The sequence below is a fragment of the Mus caroli genome, chromosome 10 (genome assembly GCF_900094665.2).
Source record: "Mus caroli chromosome 10, CAROLI_EIJ_v1.1, whole genome shotgun sequence".
In the NCBI taxonomy this organism is placed as follows: Eukaryota; Metazoa; Chordata; class Mammalia; order Rodentia; family Muridae; genus Mus; species Mus caroli.
Window position 1 is genome coordinate 8,885,885 of NC_034579.1, and position 12,808 is coordinate 8,898,692.

The 12,808-nt window shown below is 39.1% G+C and overlaps 1 protein-coding gene across 7 annotated transcripts in view; it reads right to left on the minus strand.

Annotated features, from left to right (window-relative positions):
• The window catches only part of Utrn (utrophin), a 493,578-nt gene that overhangs the window by 245,182 nt on the left and 235,588 nt on the right, over positions 1 to 12,808 (minus strand). For all 7 annotated transcript variants that reach the window (XM_021174513.2, XM_029482311.1, XM_029482313.1 and 4 more), the window contains one exon: positions 11,149 to 11,303. In XM_021174513.2, coding sequence (XP_021030172.1) covers positions 11,149 to 11,303 — 155 coding nt within the window. The remainder of the gene's footprint in view (positions 1 to 11,148; positions 11,304 to 12,808) is intronic.

The following is a 12,808-nucleotide window of genomic DNA, read 5'->3' on the forward strand; positions in this document are numbered from 1 at the left end:
AACAATCCAGGAGGTGGAGAGTAAAGCGCACTCCATGCAAGCAATGGGATAGGACTCAGAAACTGAGACAAACTACACTCAATGATATGATCGGGATCTCAAATTCATGCTTCTAAGTGAAAGAAGCCAGATACAAAGGACAACAGTGAATCAATTAATGTGACCTTCCGGGATGACATAATCATAACAGCAGCTACTCTATAAAATTCCTCTAGTCCCATTTGTCTAGGAAATAAACCTGAACTGCCTGTAGTATTTTGAACAGGAATGGCTTCCAAAGACTAATGTGTGGGAATGCTTGGCCCACAGCGAGTGGCACTATCAAAAGGTGTGGAAGAAGTGTGCCAATATGGAAGTAGGCTTTGCGGTCTTCTAAGCTCAAGTATGGTCAGGGTGACATGGTCTTTCTCCTGTTTGCCTGCAGATCAACACCATTGCATACACTAGCAAGATCTTGCTGAAAGGACCCTGATATAGCTGTCTCTTTTGAGGCTAAGCCGGGGCCTAGCAAACACAGAAGTGGATGCTCACAGTTAGCTATTGGATGGATCACAGGACCCCCAATGGAGGAGCTAGAGAAAGTACCCAAGGAGCTAAAGGGATCTACAACCCTATAGGAGGAACAACAATATGAACTAACCAGTACCCCCAGAGCTCATGTCTCTAGCTGCATATGTAGCAGAAGATGACCTAGTTGGCCATCATTGGGAAGAGAGAGGTCCCTTGGTCTTGCAAACTTTATATGCCTCAGTACAGGTGAACGCCAGGGCCAAGAAGTGGGAATGGGAGGTTAGGGAAGTGAGAGGGGGAGGGTATGGGTAAGTTTTGGGATAGCATTGGAAATGTAAATGAAGAAAATACCTAATAAAGAAAAAAAAAAAGATGTAGAACTCTTAGCTCCATTTCCAGCACCATGTCTGTCTGCAAGCCACCATGCTTCCTGCCAGGATAATGGACTAAACTCCATTATCTGGAAACTAGCTCCAATTAACTGCTTTCCTTTAAAAGAGTTGGCATGGTGATGGTGTCTCTTCCCAACAATAGAACCCTAACAGAGACACTGCCCTACTCGGAATGTTCCATCCTCTAAACCTTTTTGCCAATTTCTCTCCCCAACTTTAACCTCTACTTTTCTCTCATATTCTCTTCATGTCCAAGTAATGTTTCAGTTTTTCTAGAATGTTATTGATAGTATGACTGTGTAAAAACTTTATACCTACATTATAGTGTCCTTCCTACCATCTCTACTTAACAAGATCAAACTTATCTTTCAAAGTTTAGAGCCCATCTCTTTGAGACTATTCTTTCTCAAGTTTCCTCACTCTGGGTTTATAAAAGGACAGTGAGCTGCTCTATATAAAAAATAATCATGTGTATTCTAGAAAGGTCCTTAGATTCTGATCTGCTTCCACTCTACACTTTATAATATATAGACTTTTTAATCTGTCCACTTATTCTACAACCTACAGGCAGCAATTGTTTTCTATATTTCCATATTCCTCAGAGTCCATACTGCAGAACTATGATGTTCACCAGATGGATATCTGGCCTTTGAGATTTGTTCCCAAATACCATTTTCCCTAAAGAACCTGGAGATAGACTACATCAAACTATATACACCATGAAGGGGTAAAATTCCAGAACCAAAGAAACAAGACTCCTGAAAACAGGAACCATCAAGAGGCTATTTGGTGGTGACAAAAGGGATCAAAGAGAGAAGAGTGTGTTGTCACTTTGACTGCTCTGTGATCTCTGTATTAACTCGACAAAACATACAAAAGATATACTCAAATGAAATATCTCCAAAAGGGAAAACAAAACCATAAGATCCAAGAAGAGATGACACATTAAGAGAAGAAGAATAGACATACTCAGTATGGTGAGTGAAGGTATGTACAGAATGCATGGCACCAGGAGAGATGCCTTCAAGATAAAGACAGCAGAAGTGACAGCTTCCCTAACGTGGCAGACTTTGTGAAAAATTACACTGCCAGGCTACTGAAAAGATGTGAGAAGAATTAGCAATAGGAACGAAGAAAATTATGCATTAAAAAAAAAAAAACCACAGAGGCAAATACTAACTTCCAATAAAGCAAAAGAAACAAAGGATTGGTGAAAGTCCCTGTCTCGAGGAAACAAGACAGAGAGCAATACAGGGAGACTTCTGGTATTCTCCTCTGGCCTGCACATGAACGTACAAGGATACACACAAAGGCATATACCATACATACACATACACAATACACCTTCTAATTATAAAAATGAATATTGAAGTTTAGACTCTGTTTATAGAAGTCTAAATAATCTTTATGTTATAATGAATTATAGTGGAGGACATATGTATGTCTGTATATGACTCAGTAGTAGAATGCTTGCTACCACATGCACAAACCTAATTTCTAGAACTACACACACACACACACACACACACACACACACACACACAAAGAGTTATCATAGCCCACACATATATGTCACTTTGTGTTCTGATTTCTGAAGTTAATATAATTTATATGAAGTTTCTAACAGAGTGCAGCTCAGCTGATTTTTTGTTTCTAAAATTAGATCCAAATCTAGTGTGGTATACTGAATTTTATTCACATACACACACACAATGTATATATATTCACACACATATACAAATATTCAATCAAGCAGGTTAATAAATTATTTTTAATAGCCCTGTGTGCTACCTTCAGAAGAAAAGAACCTATTTTTGCCTCTTCTGCAATTTCCCAGGAACATGGCTTAGAGTGAACCATGTAAAAGTCTTTGATATATTGGTTCCCGCCTTAGAATGAAGAGCTTGGAGCAGATCAGTGGAAGAGCCATTTCAGACTCTCTAGGGGTCCTTTTCAAACTGTGTAAGCCATTGCTGATATCATAGGCACAGCTGGAAGAGTTCTTCCACTGTTGTTCCCATCCTAGCTTGAAATCCCACTTCACTAAGTGTCTCTACTTGTACATGAAATGTTACTGGAGCAAAGAAGTTGGGAGGCACTGATCCTAGGGCTCCTGTGGCCATGCCTAGTACTGAATCCACATTCATCTAGGGTCTCAGGGTGCATATGTGTGTGCACATGCACATTTGTGTGTAAAAGCCAAGGGCAAACTGATGTAACTCCTGAGAAACCTTCTGCTTTTTTTAGCACAGTCTGGCAAGCCACGTAGGCTACATTGGCTGGTGACTGAGCCCCAAGGATCTACCTATCTCTGTCCCCACAGCCCTGGGACTACCAGAGCACACTATCATGTTTGGATCTTTTCATTTATTACAAACATGGTTCTGTGGCTCCAGCTCAGGTCTTCACCCAATGCTTGATTTGCTGGGTCTCAAATAAGACCAGGAAGGAGTAGAAGAAGCAAAAGGACAAAGATGACTGGATGTATGGAAAGGATCCTATTATAATGGGAATAAAAGTTTTAACTTTAGGAAATCTGAGTTCAGAAGACAAAAGCAGGGACTTTTTTAAAATCTAAATCTTTAAACCTATAAAATCAAAAAAAGCAAGAATAGGCTGAAAACATGTAAGATATAACATTTGAAGTCTACACAGGGTACTTTAGCTAAAATATTTTTATGCCTCAAACAAAAGAAATAACGGACTATAGGACACAAAGAAAATAGAAATAGCTTCACATAGGAGATGTAAGGCCATCCACGGGTGACAGATTTGTGATCGTTTATATTAAAGGGAACCAGGATTTTCTAAAATATGAAGTCTTAGCTTTCACATGATGTCTGTAATAAAACTCACTGTGATAGTCTATAAAACAAACCGATAGCCATTTTGTAACATAAAATATAGCCACCTACAAAGCAGGCTTTTGAAAACGCAATTTTAAAGATGTTAGGCAATATTTGGTATTTTAGGCTACAGAAAGTAATAAACTGTTCTATGAAGTGTGTGTATGCTTATAACTGGTCAAAGAGAACATTGTCTCCAATTTTTTTACAAGATGCAAAACGAGTTCTTAGGAAAGCCACTGTTGTGTGTTGCTAATTTTGACGTGTTTAACGGTGATCTCTGCAGAGGATTTAAATGTATTTATCTCTTTCAGCATGGAAAATGGCAGAATCAGTCTAAGTAGAAGGTAGGAAACTTACAGGGAAGTCATTTCTTAAGAGTTCATCTGAAATAGATACTAGCACACAGTGTGGGGAAAAGCCCTTCAATGTGCACAGAGAGGATTGAGGAAATGTTCTGCGATCGTCTGCTGAGCAGTCCTTGCTACATAGAGATTGCGCCTTTCCCAAGCCACTTAAAAATTCATTCCACAGGTCTTAAGGGGCCTGTGCGCTAAGGCACTGATGCCAGAGCACTTAAAAGTTAAAGAGGAGAGCTCCGGCCCCAGCTCATGATGCATGGTTGTGTAGAACACAGCAGAGCAGCTACTTCCCTGTGGGGCTGCCATTGCCAGTTAAAAAAAAACAACAGACCACCCAGACATTTCCATAAGAGGCTGTGTTCTCTCTAGATCTTTTTAAATTAATTATTTATTTAAACTAGATCACTACTCACATTTGCTCTTCATTTTATCAATCAATATTTTATCATTCCATACCCTTCCCGAAATGCACCGGTTCACCTTCCAAAGGCATCTTCAACCAAGTCCCAGAGCTCCTGCTATACAATCAGCCAGAGTTGGACCTTAGTCTCCTCAGGCCAAGGCCTCATCTGGGTTTCACTGAAACTGGAATTCTTGAGCCCAAAAGTACTACGCTTTCAATTTCCACCCCCACCCCCACCCCCATTCCTGTCTAATCTGGCTGTCTCCTCCTCACAACAAAGTTCTCTGAAATTATTTCTATAAATCGTTTGCACTTTCTCGCCTCTAGATTGCTTTTCCCCACAAAGCTACAGTGTCTCCCAGTTCAGTGTCTTCCACAAAATTTCATCTTTTAATATTTCCACTGTATCACACCATACAGCTAAACCACCAAAGCATGCCAACATCCAAGGCAGATCTGAAGACTATGGTATCCATGGCTGCATCACAATAGCCAACAATGTTTTCATTTCAAAAGGAATTGCGTCCTTTCTGCTCTTCCCAACTGTTCTTTTTAGCCCAGTGAACAACTCTCAAAGCATGATGTACAGAGATTAAGTTGGAACCAATGCAGTGTCGCTCCCAGACTTATCACCCACTAGCCTCCCATCACGCTCATGCCGAGACGCCTGTGCTTCATAAAGTTCACATCTGGCCGCTGGATTTTGCTTTCTAGCATTTTAAAGTCCTGTTCTTACATTACACTGCCAACTTTATTTACAGGTTCCAAACAACCGCCTACAATTACGTTAATCTTTATCCCAACTTCTTCCATACCATGTTTGCATTCTACTATTTCTCTTAATAGAATGTGAGCTTTCTGGAGGCAGGCACACGTGTGTTTATGGTTGGCTCTTCTATACTCTCTTGGAGCCTGGACAGCTGGAGGCTAGTGAATAGTTCATTAATGAAATGATTAATTCACTGATGGAATAAAAACAAAACAAATGAAGGAAAAGACAAAGACTGTGCCCACTAGCCCTGTATATTATTTGATGCAAAACTGAGAAAACTGCATGTAGGGGCCTGGCACAAACTGAACACAGGAATCTTCTCTCCATACACCATACGAATAGTATGTCATGATGGCTGTGCTTTATTAAGGGCAGAAAAACAATTCATGGACTATTAAATAACAGAACAGAAAATGTAGAAGAGTATAACTTTTATACTTCTCTCAATGTGAATGACGTAAACAAAAGAAACAGACTGAAAACCAAAGGTGACTATTGAGGAAAGAAATTGCCTTCCAAGAGGAAAGTCCAGCTGACTGATGCAAACCTCTGGATCTCATAATAGTAAATGAGCAAGAAGGAGAAAGCTACCTGCACTCCCATCAACGTCCATTGACTGAGCATGATGGTGGCTAATTTTATGAGCTCAGTGGTTGAGCCTGGCCAAAGGGTAGGCAGAAGCAGTAATCCTGATATGATGTCTTTCACTGGCCACTCTTAAGAGGTATTGAGCCAATACCTTTTTGTATTGAAAAGGTATTGAAAAGGGGCCTGTGCTAAAGAATAGATGCTTTTTGCTTAATCTACAGAGACAATAAGCAAACATGACAAAGAAAGGAAAACAAAATGGAAGCTTGGAGACAGGCGACAAAATTCACTGTGAAAACTACCATGGTCCAGGAAGTACCAAATTCAGTCCATTTATTTCAGAGTCTCCTAGGTCCCAGGCTGCCTCCAACTCCCGATGCCACAGAGGATGTCCTTGAACTCCTGACCCCACTGCCCACACCTCTTGAGTGCTGAGATTACAGGCAATTGTTACTGTACCCTGTTTATGCAGGATTGGAGAATTGAACCCAGGGCTTCATGCAGGCAAGACGAGCCCTCTACAATACAGCTATATGCCCAGCCCACAGGCTCAGTCATCAGTGGACACAAAACTTCTGTCAGTCCATGTAAATTATATCCAGTCCATGAGTAGCAATGAAAAAGACAGTCTTATATAAAAAGAAAATAAAGTTAGTTCACTCATCAGTTTGAATCGTTTGCATAGCACTCAATCAAACAACAGTCCTTAAAGTTCTATATTCTTTTCTTGCCAGGATGGTTAGAGCTGTGCTTTAGCACAAGACACTTGAATACAACATGAATTAAGCAAGTATGGTGGTTTCACTAACTAAGATAATTGGATTTTTTTAAAAGAAGTTTCATCTACTAATAAAGGCCGTGTACAACTCAAATGCATTCATTAAAGCGATAATCCAACACTTTAGCATCAGGACCAGGAGAAACCATTTGGACTGACAAACAAGTCTGCATATCAGTCACGTGGAAGACGTGACAGCCAGGATGCTAATTTGGGTGCGCTTTTGTAGAGCACAGACCAGGAACCAGGAACGTTTATATATGACTTTTGATCTCACAGTAGGCCTACCCATCAGCCATGCCCTCCACTTTAAAAAGGGAAAGCTGAGACCCAGCGAGATGAAATAACTTGCTCGAGGTTCACACTGGACTTTCTGCTCTACCTCTACCATCCTGCAAGTGCCTTATAATAAGCATGTGTGGTGATAGGACAAGACAAAGTCACAGTTAATTAGTGACTTGTGAGAATCCATAGCATATAGTTATGGGATCTGATTTCCCTTATAATCCTTCAGAACAGATCATTCTATTTCTATATATACACATACATATATATATATCCATACTATTGACATGCATACATATTATATATATATGCATATGAAATGTCATTTTATATGCATAGATGTAGTATATATATATATATAAATAAAGTGTTATTTTATCTATATAGAGCAAAAATAAAGGACTAAACAACCATTCACATCCAAATCAGGCATCCACACTCCAAAACTTGCTATAAATTGAGTATTACTAACCCCGCCACCTGAAATGCTCTGAAATCTAAAAATGATTTCAGTACTGACATGATGCTGTGGTAGAAATTTCTGTTTCACTTTTAAAAACTACTAAACGTGTTATATAAATTGCCTTCTGGTTATATGTTTAAAATATACATGACTTTTTATTAGTTAATTAATTACAGTGCTGGCATGGTACAAGGCTTCACACATGCTACAATTTCCCAACTTACACAGTATGTTTAAAACAGAATAAATTTCATGTTTAGATTTGAGCATCATCTTCTATATCTTTCACCATGTGCCCGTAAATATCTGCAGGTCCAAACCACTTCTTGTCCCAAGCATTTCAGATAAAGAATATTCAACTTGTGCACACATATTTTGACTATCAAAATTTGCAGTAAGTAATTAGCTAACTGGCATTTAAAAAGGAAAGCAAAGATCTAAGAATTTCTATACATTTCTCTATATTACAGATCATCTTCCAGGAGGTTTAGGGAAGCAATCAAGCATACTAATACTTGTGCTGCTAGGAGGAGGTCATTCCCACTGCATAAAGACTATAATTAAGGTGCTCACATTAAAGGGCAGCTGTCTGTTATCATGGCTGTTTGGGACTTATACACTGTAGATAAGGGAATGAGGACCTTTAACTGTGAATGGTCAATTTCAGTTCATACCAAACATGTCCCCTGAAAGCTCATATTAAACTTTATGAATCATAGCCACTAACAACATTTTTGTGTATGCAAGTGTGATACCCCTTCACCTGTGCACAATTCTGCTGACAATGATGTATATTCAGAGTATATTCAGAAATGATGTGAAGTAAGAGGAAGTGATGATAAAGGCCTGGCGGGGGCCATCAGAGTTGGCACAGTGGCCATGTGCTAGAGCTTGCTCTATTCTATTATTCACAAAAGCTCCCATATCTTTAATCTGATCTGTTCTCCATACACAGTACAGAGAAGCACCAGTAAATAGAATCGCAGATCTGAGAAGCAAGAGCACAGAGCGAGCATTCACCAGCAATAGCTGACATTCTGATAACAAAGAAGAAAAATTAAACTCTTGGTAAAGGAAGTAAGAGCCTGGCTATGTAGGCAAAAAGGCAAAAATCCGAATTCCAGCTATGCTTAATGAGCTGTGTGACTCTGGGGAACTCTCTGCCGCCTCTGTGCTTCCATTTACAACCAATGCAACGCTGAGGAAGACGAATCCTGTCTCTTAAGGCTGTGGGCGAACTACAGGAGAGCTGTGTCAAGTGCCTACCACAGTTAGAAACAATGAGAAGCCACTCAGATCCACACTTGAGAACCACAGCAGACACTCACAGGAGACAGCAGCCGATTAAGTTTGTCTTCCTTGTTTCAGAATTCAGAGCATGGATAGTGTTACCGGCTTTTGGTCTTAAGAAATTGTCGTTTGCTTTCTATGTGACTTTGATTGTCACTAAGCTTGACAGTGTTAGGCTAGCCCAGGTGGTCTCAAAGGAGTTGCTTAGTAGACCTACCCCCAGAGTGGTGGTAGGAAAACTTACTCCTTTTTCTGTCTAACTAAAAAGCTTAAGTGCATAGAATGGAAACAGACTCACAGAATACTCCATTATTAATAAAGCTTCAACGATTATACAGGAAGATCCCAAGTTTGATCCCACTCTGAGCTACACTGCAAGTTCAGACTCTGCTCTGCCCCCCAGAATAATTCATTAACTAATTAATTAAAATTTCAGTGGAAGGAGTTTTAAAAGCTTCCTGTGGAAGATAATTTAAAAAGTGGAGAAGTATTGGTCTAAAGTCTGCCTTTATAAGACCAATGTCAAAAACACAAAAGAAGGTTAATATAATCTCACACCTTGCTTAAGAAAGGAAGGAATGGTTTATATATTCCCAAGAGATGTCTATTTAGGATAGTTAAAGATTTGAAAGACACACAGTTTCAATATAGAAGCTGTGGCTGTCACTCAGGAAGGATTCTGTGAGCTAAGGTTTTGTTGTATTTTCCTATCTGCATAAAGAACAATATGACCTAAATCATGTCTGAATATTAATAGGAATTCTCATTACTAAAACAACTCAGAAACAGAATAAAGTGAAGCCTGTGTTTTCACTATGACAAAACTGGGGCTCTGTGGCTACCTCAACGCTGATAAATGAGAGATCTCCTTGGGATATAATTTGTCTTTAATTGCCTTGTCCGTCTAACTTAACTGCAGCTATGGACTGTCTTAGAATATTTACAAAGAAAAGCCTCAATGGTGCTATTAAAAAAAAAAAAAGCAGACTGTTCATTTCAGTGAATACTCAACTTTTTGGAATTGATTACAAAACAAAAAACAAAAAAACAAAGCCATGTTTCTTACACATGTAATTTCTGGAAATGGATGAAACAGTTTTAAGGCATATCTCACTCACTGTGGTTTTTAAATCATTTCCCTCCTATCTTAGTTATGAGATCTACACAAACAACATGGCATGATACAAGAACGCTATTCTGCTAAAACTGCCAAGATCACAGCTATTTACCTTTAACTTTTGGTAAAGCTGTGTATTTGTTAAGGTACCTATGGAGAACCTGAGTAAGCATCTAACACATAAACATTCTCATCCTCTCCGCTCAGAATCTTCTTCAAGGAGTTCCAGAACCATGTTAAAGAATCTAACTCACAAGGATCTCTAGAGGTCCAACATAGTGGTGTGGTGCATAAAGGTGCATTCTCACAAGCCTCGCACCCTGAGTTAGAGTTCCAGAACATAAGCAGTAGACAAAAAGAACCAACTCCCTCCGACAAGTGATTCTTTCATCTCTATATGAGTGCAATGGCACCCTTGGATACATCATGCATGAGCACACGCATGTTCACATGCAGATGTATACACATACACATGTTCACATACACACACACCGGCACACACACAGGCACACACACAATTTAAAACACACCTAGAGGTAAATATTCCTCTGTGTTGTTACCATTAAATTTTTGGAGTTATTTTAACATAAAATGTTCTGATAGCAATTTTATCCATTACAAAATAAATATGTTTTGGTATTAAAATAATTTTCAAGAAATTTCACTTAGCATAAAAAAGAAGCCATAATTTCACTTACATATGGGCACTAACAGTATGATATATAAATATTTTAACTGATGATGGACATACACAGAATCTGGAAAAATGCTAACTGCTGCCAATGCTTTCTTGATCCCTGAAAGATTAAGTGAGTGAAATCCTCTCTTAGAAACACATAAGTTGTTCCAGGTTTTTCCATACATAATGATAAGACAATGATGGAAAGAAAAGATAATAAATTAGCTAAAACTCTGCACATAGATGATTTCTGAGGTCAGGTGGTAGATCCATAGTGTCTGGTCCTCATTTGAGAGTATCCCATCCAAATATCATACACTATCACAGTAACAATTAGTACTAATATTAGCCTAATGTACCAGAGAACTACAAAATGTATTCTAAATAATACAAAGAGGCATAGGGAAAAAAAATAAGAAAACTTGAAAAATCATACTAGCAAGGTTTATTTTTAAAAATACAGTGTTAAAACTTCAAGAAGATATAAAAATACACACTGCACAAAATATACTGACATGAATTTTTCTCATCAGAATTTAAAAGTAGAGAAAAATAAGATACACTTCTAATATTTGCTTATTTAGCTTGTTTCCATGGGAAAGCGAAGGAAATTGGATGCTCGGGAAGGAGATGCACATGTCCCCACCCAGGCTTTCCTGTTACCTTTGTTTGAGATTGACCCATGATGTTTTCAAGTACTCCGTGGTTTCTTCCACATTCCTTGTGTCATCGCCACTGTATTCTTCCAGAAGTTTCTGCAGGACATTATCAAACGCCATGATGACACCATCGCCAGACCCCAGCTCTTGAAGCAAAAGCTAAGGTGTAAGTTGAAACACAGTTAGAACTGGTCACTCAGTAACTATTACTACCACCCCTGGTCACTCAATAACTAGTACTACCCACCCATGGTCACTCAGTAACTACTACTACCTACCCATGGCCACTCAGTAACTAGCACTACCCAACCCTCATAGTCCTGAAAAGATTTAGCACATTTTAGACACAGAAATCACATGAAGGAAGCAAGAGGACAAACTCTCAAGTTTAAGTCAGAACAATCAAACCAGAGTAATTCTAGAAGTAACAAAAAGAGAGTATTTCCACCATGGTAGTCTGAAGTCCCAGGCAGTTTCAGGAGGTGGACACCCTCTTCTGACCTCTATAGCCACCTTCACTCTTGCATGACACACATATACACATGCTTTAAAAAATAATAAAAATACTTGTTAAAAAGAGAACATGCCTGAGGAATCAGGTGCCTAATGGGTGAGAGTAAAATATTACCCATTGAGATTTCTGGCCTCCTCAAACCCTTGTATTCCTGGAATGCGAACATGAATCATATCAACATAAACTGAGTTCTTGTGTATACATTTAGAGAGACATCGGAAGATTACCCTGGTGGAAACCCTCTGCCCTTTAACTCCGAATCAGTCTGAGTGTTTGCAAAGATAACAGTTGGAATGGATCAGGCAGCCAAAGATTTGTTCAGAATTCTCTCTACACAGATGCTCAGTGTATCACAGGCACAATCCCCTTTACAGGTTCTCAACCCAGGGAGGTTAAGCGGTGTGTGTGTGTGTGTGTGTGTGTGTGTGTGTGTGTGTGTCAATCAATCAAGAAGGACAGCTGATGTCACTTGTGTCTGTAATGTTTTTGTAGCAATTGTGAAAGAAAAATCCACCTTAAGGCTTCAGAAAGAACATACACACTGTTCATTAGAGCAGCAGAGAATCTGTGACTAGTACTTGTAAAAGATTCTCCCAAACCTTTTCACTCCACAAATACCAAATTCACATACATCCCCTAGAGAAAATGGCATAATGTTTGCACAATAAGACGTGCACGCCTTCCAATGAACTTTAAGTCTCCTGTGGGTTACTTGCATTGCTTAAAACAGTGGTTCTCTACCGGTGGGTCGCGACCCTTTGGAAGTCAAACTATCCTCTCACCAGGGTCACATATCAAATATCCTGTATATCGGGTATTTATATTACTATTCATAACAGTAGCAAAGTTTCAGTTATGAAGTAGCAAGAACAATAATTAAATTGTTGGGGGTCACCACAACATAAGGAACTTAGCTAAAGGACCACAGCATGAGGAAGGTTGGGAAGCACTCGCTTAAAATGACATTAATACTCATAATTAGTTGTCCTACTGTTGTGGTCACAGGATAATGGCAAGCTAACAAAAAATCTATGTGTTCATTTTAAAATCTGTAGACATGGATGCTACAGATGGGAAGGCCAAGTGCATTCTGGGTATGAAGACGGAAACACTGGTGAACATTGCTGATCAGGTTCTTCTAGTCATGTGT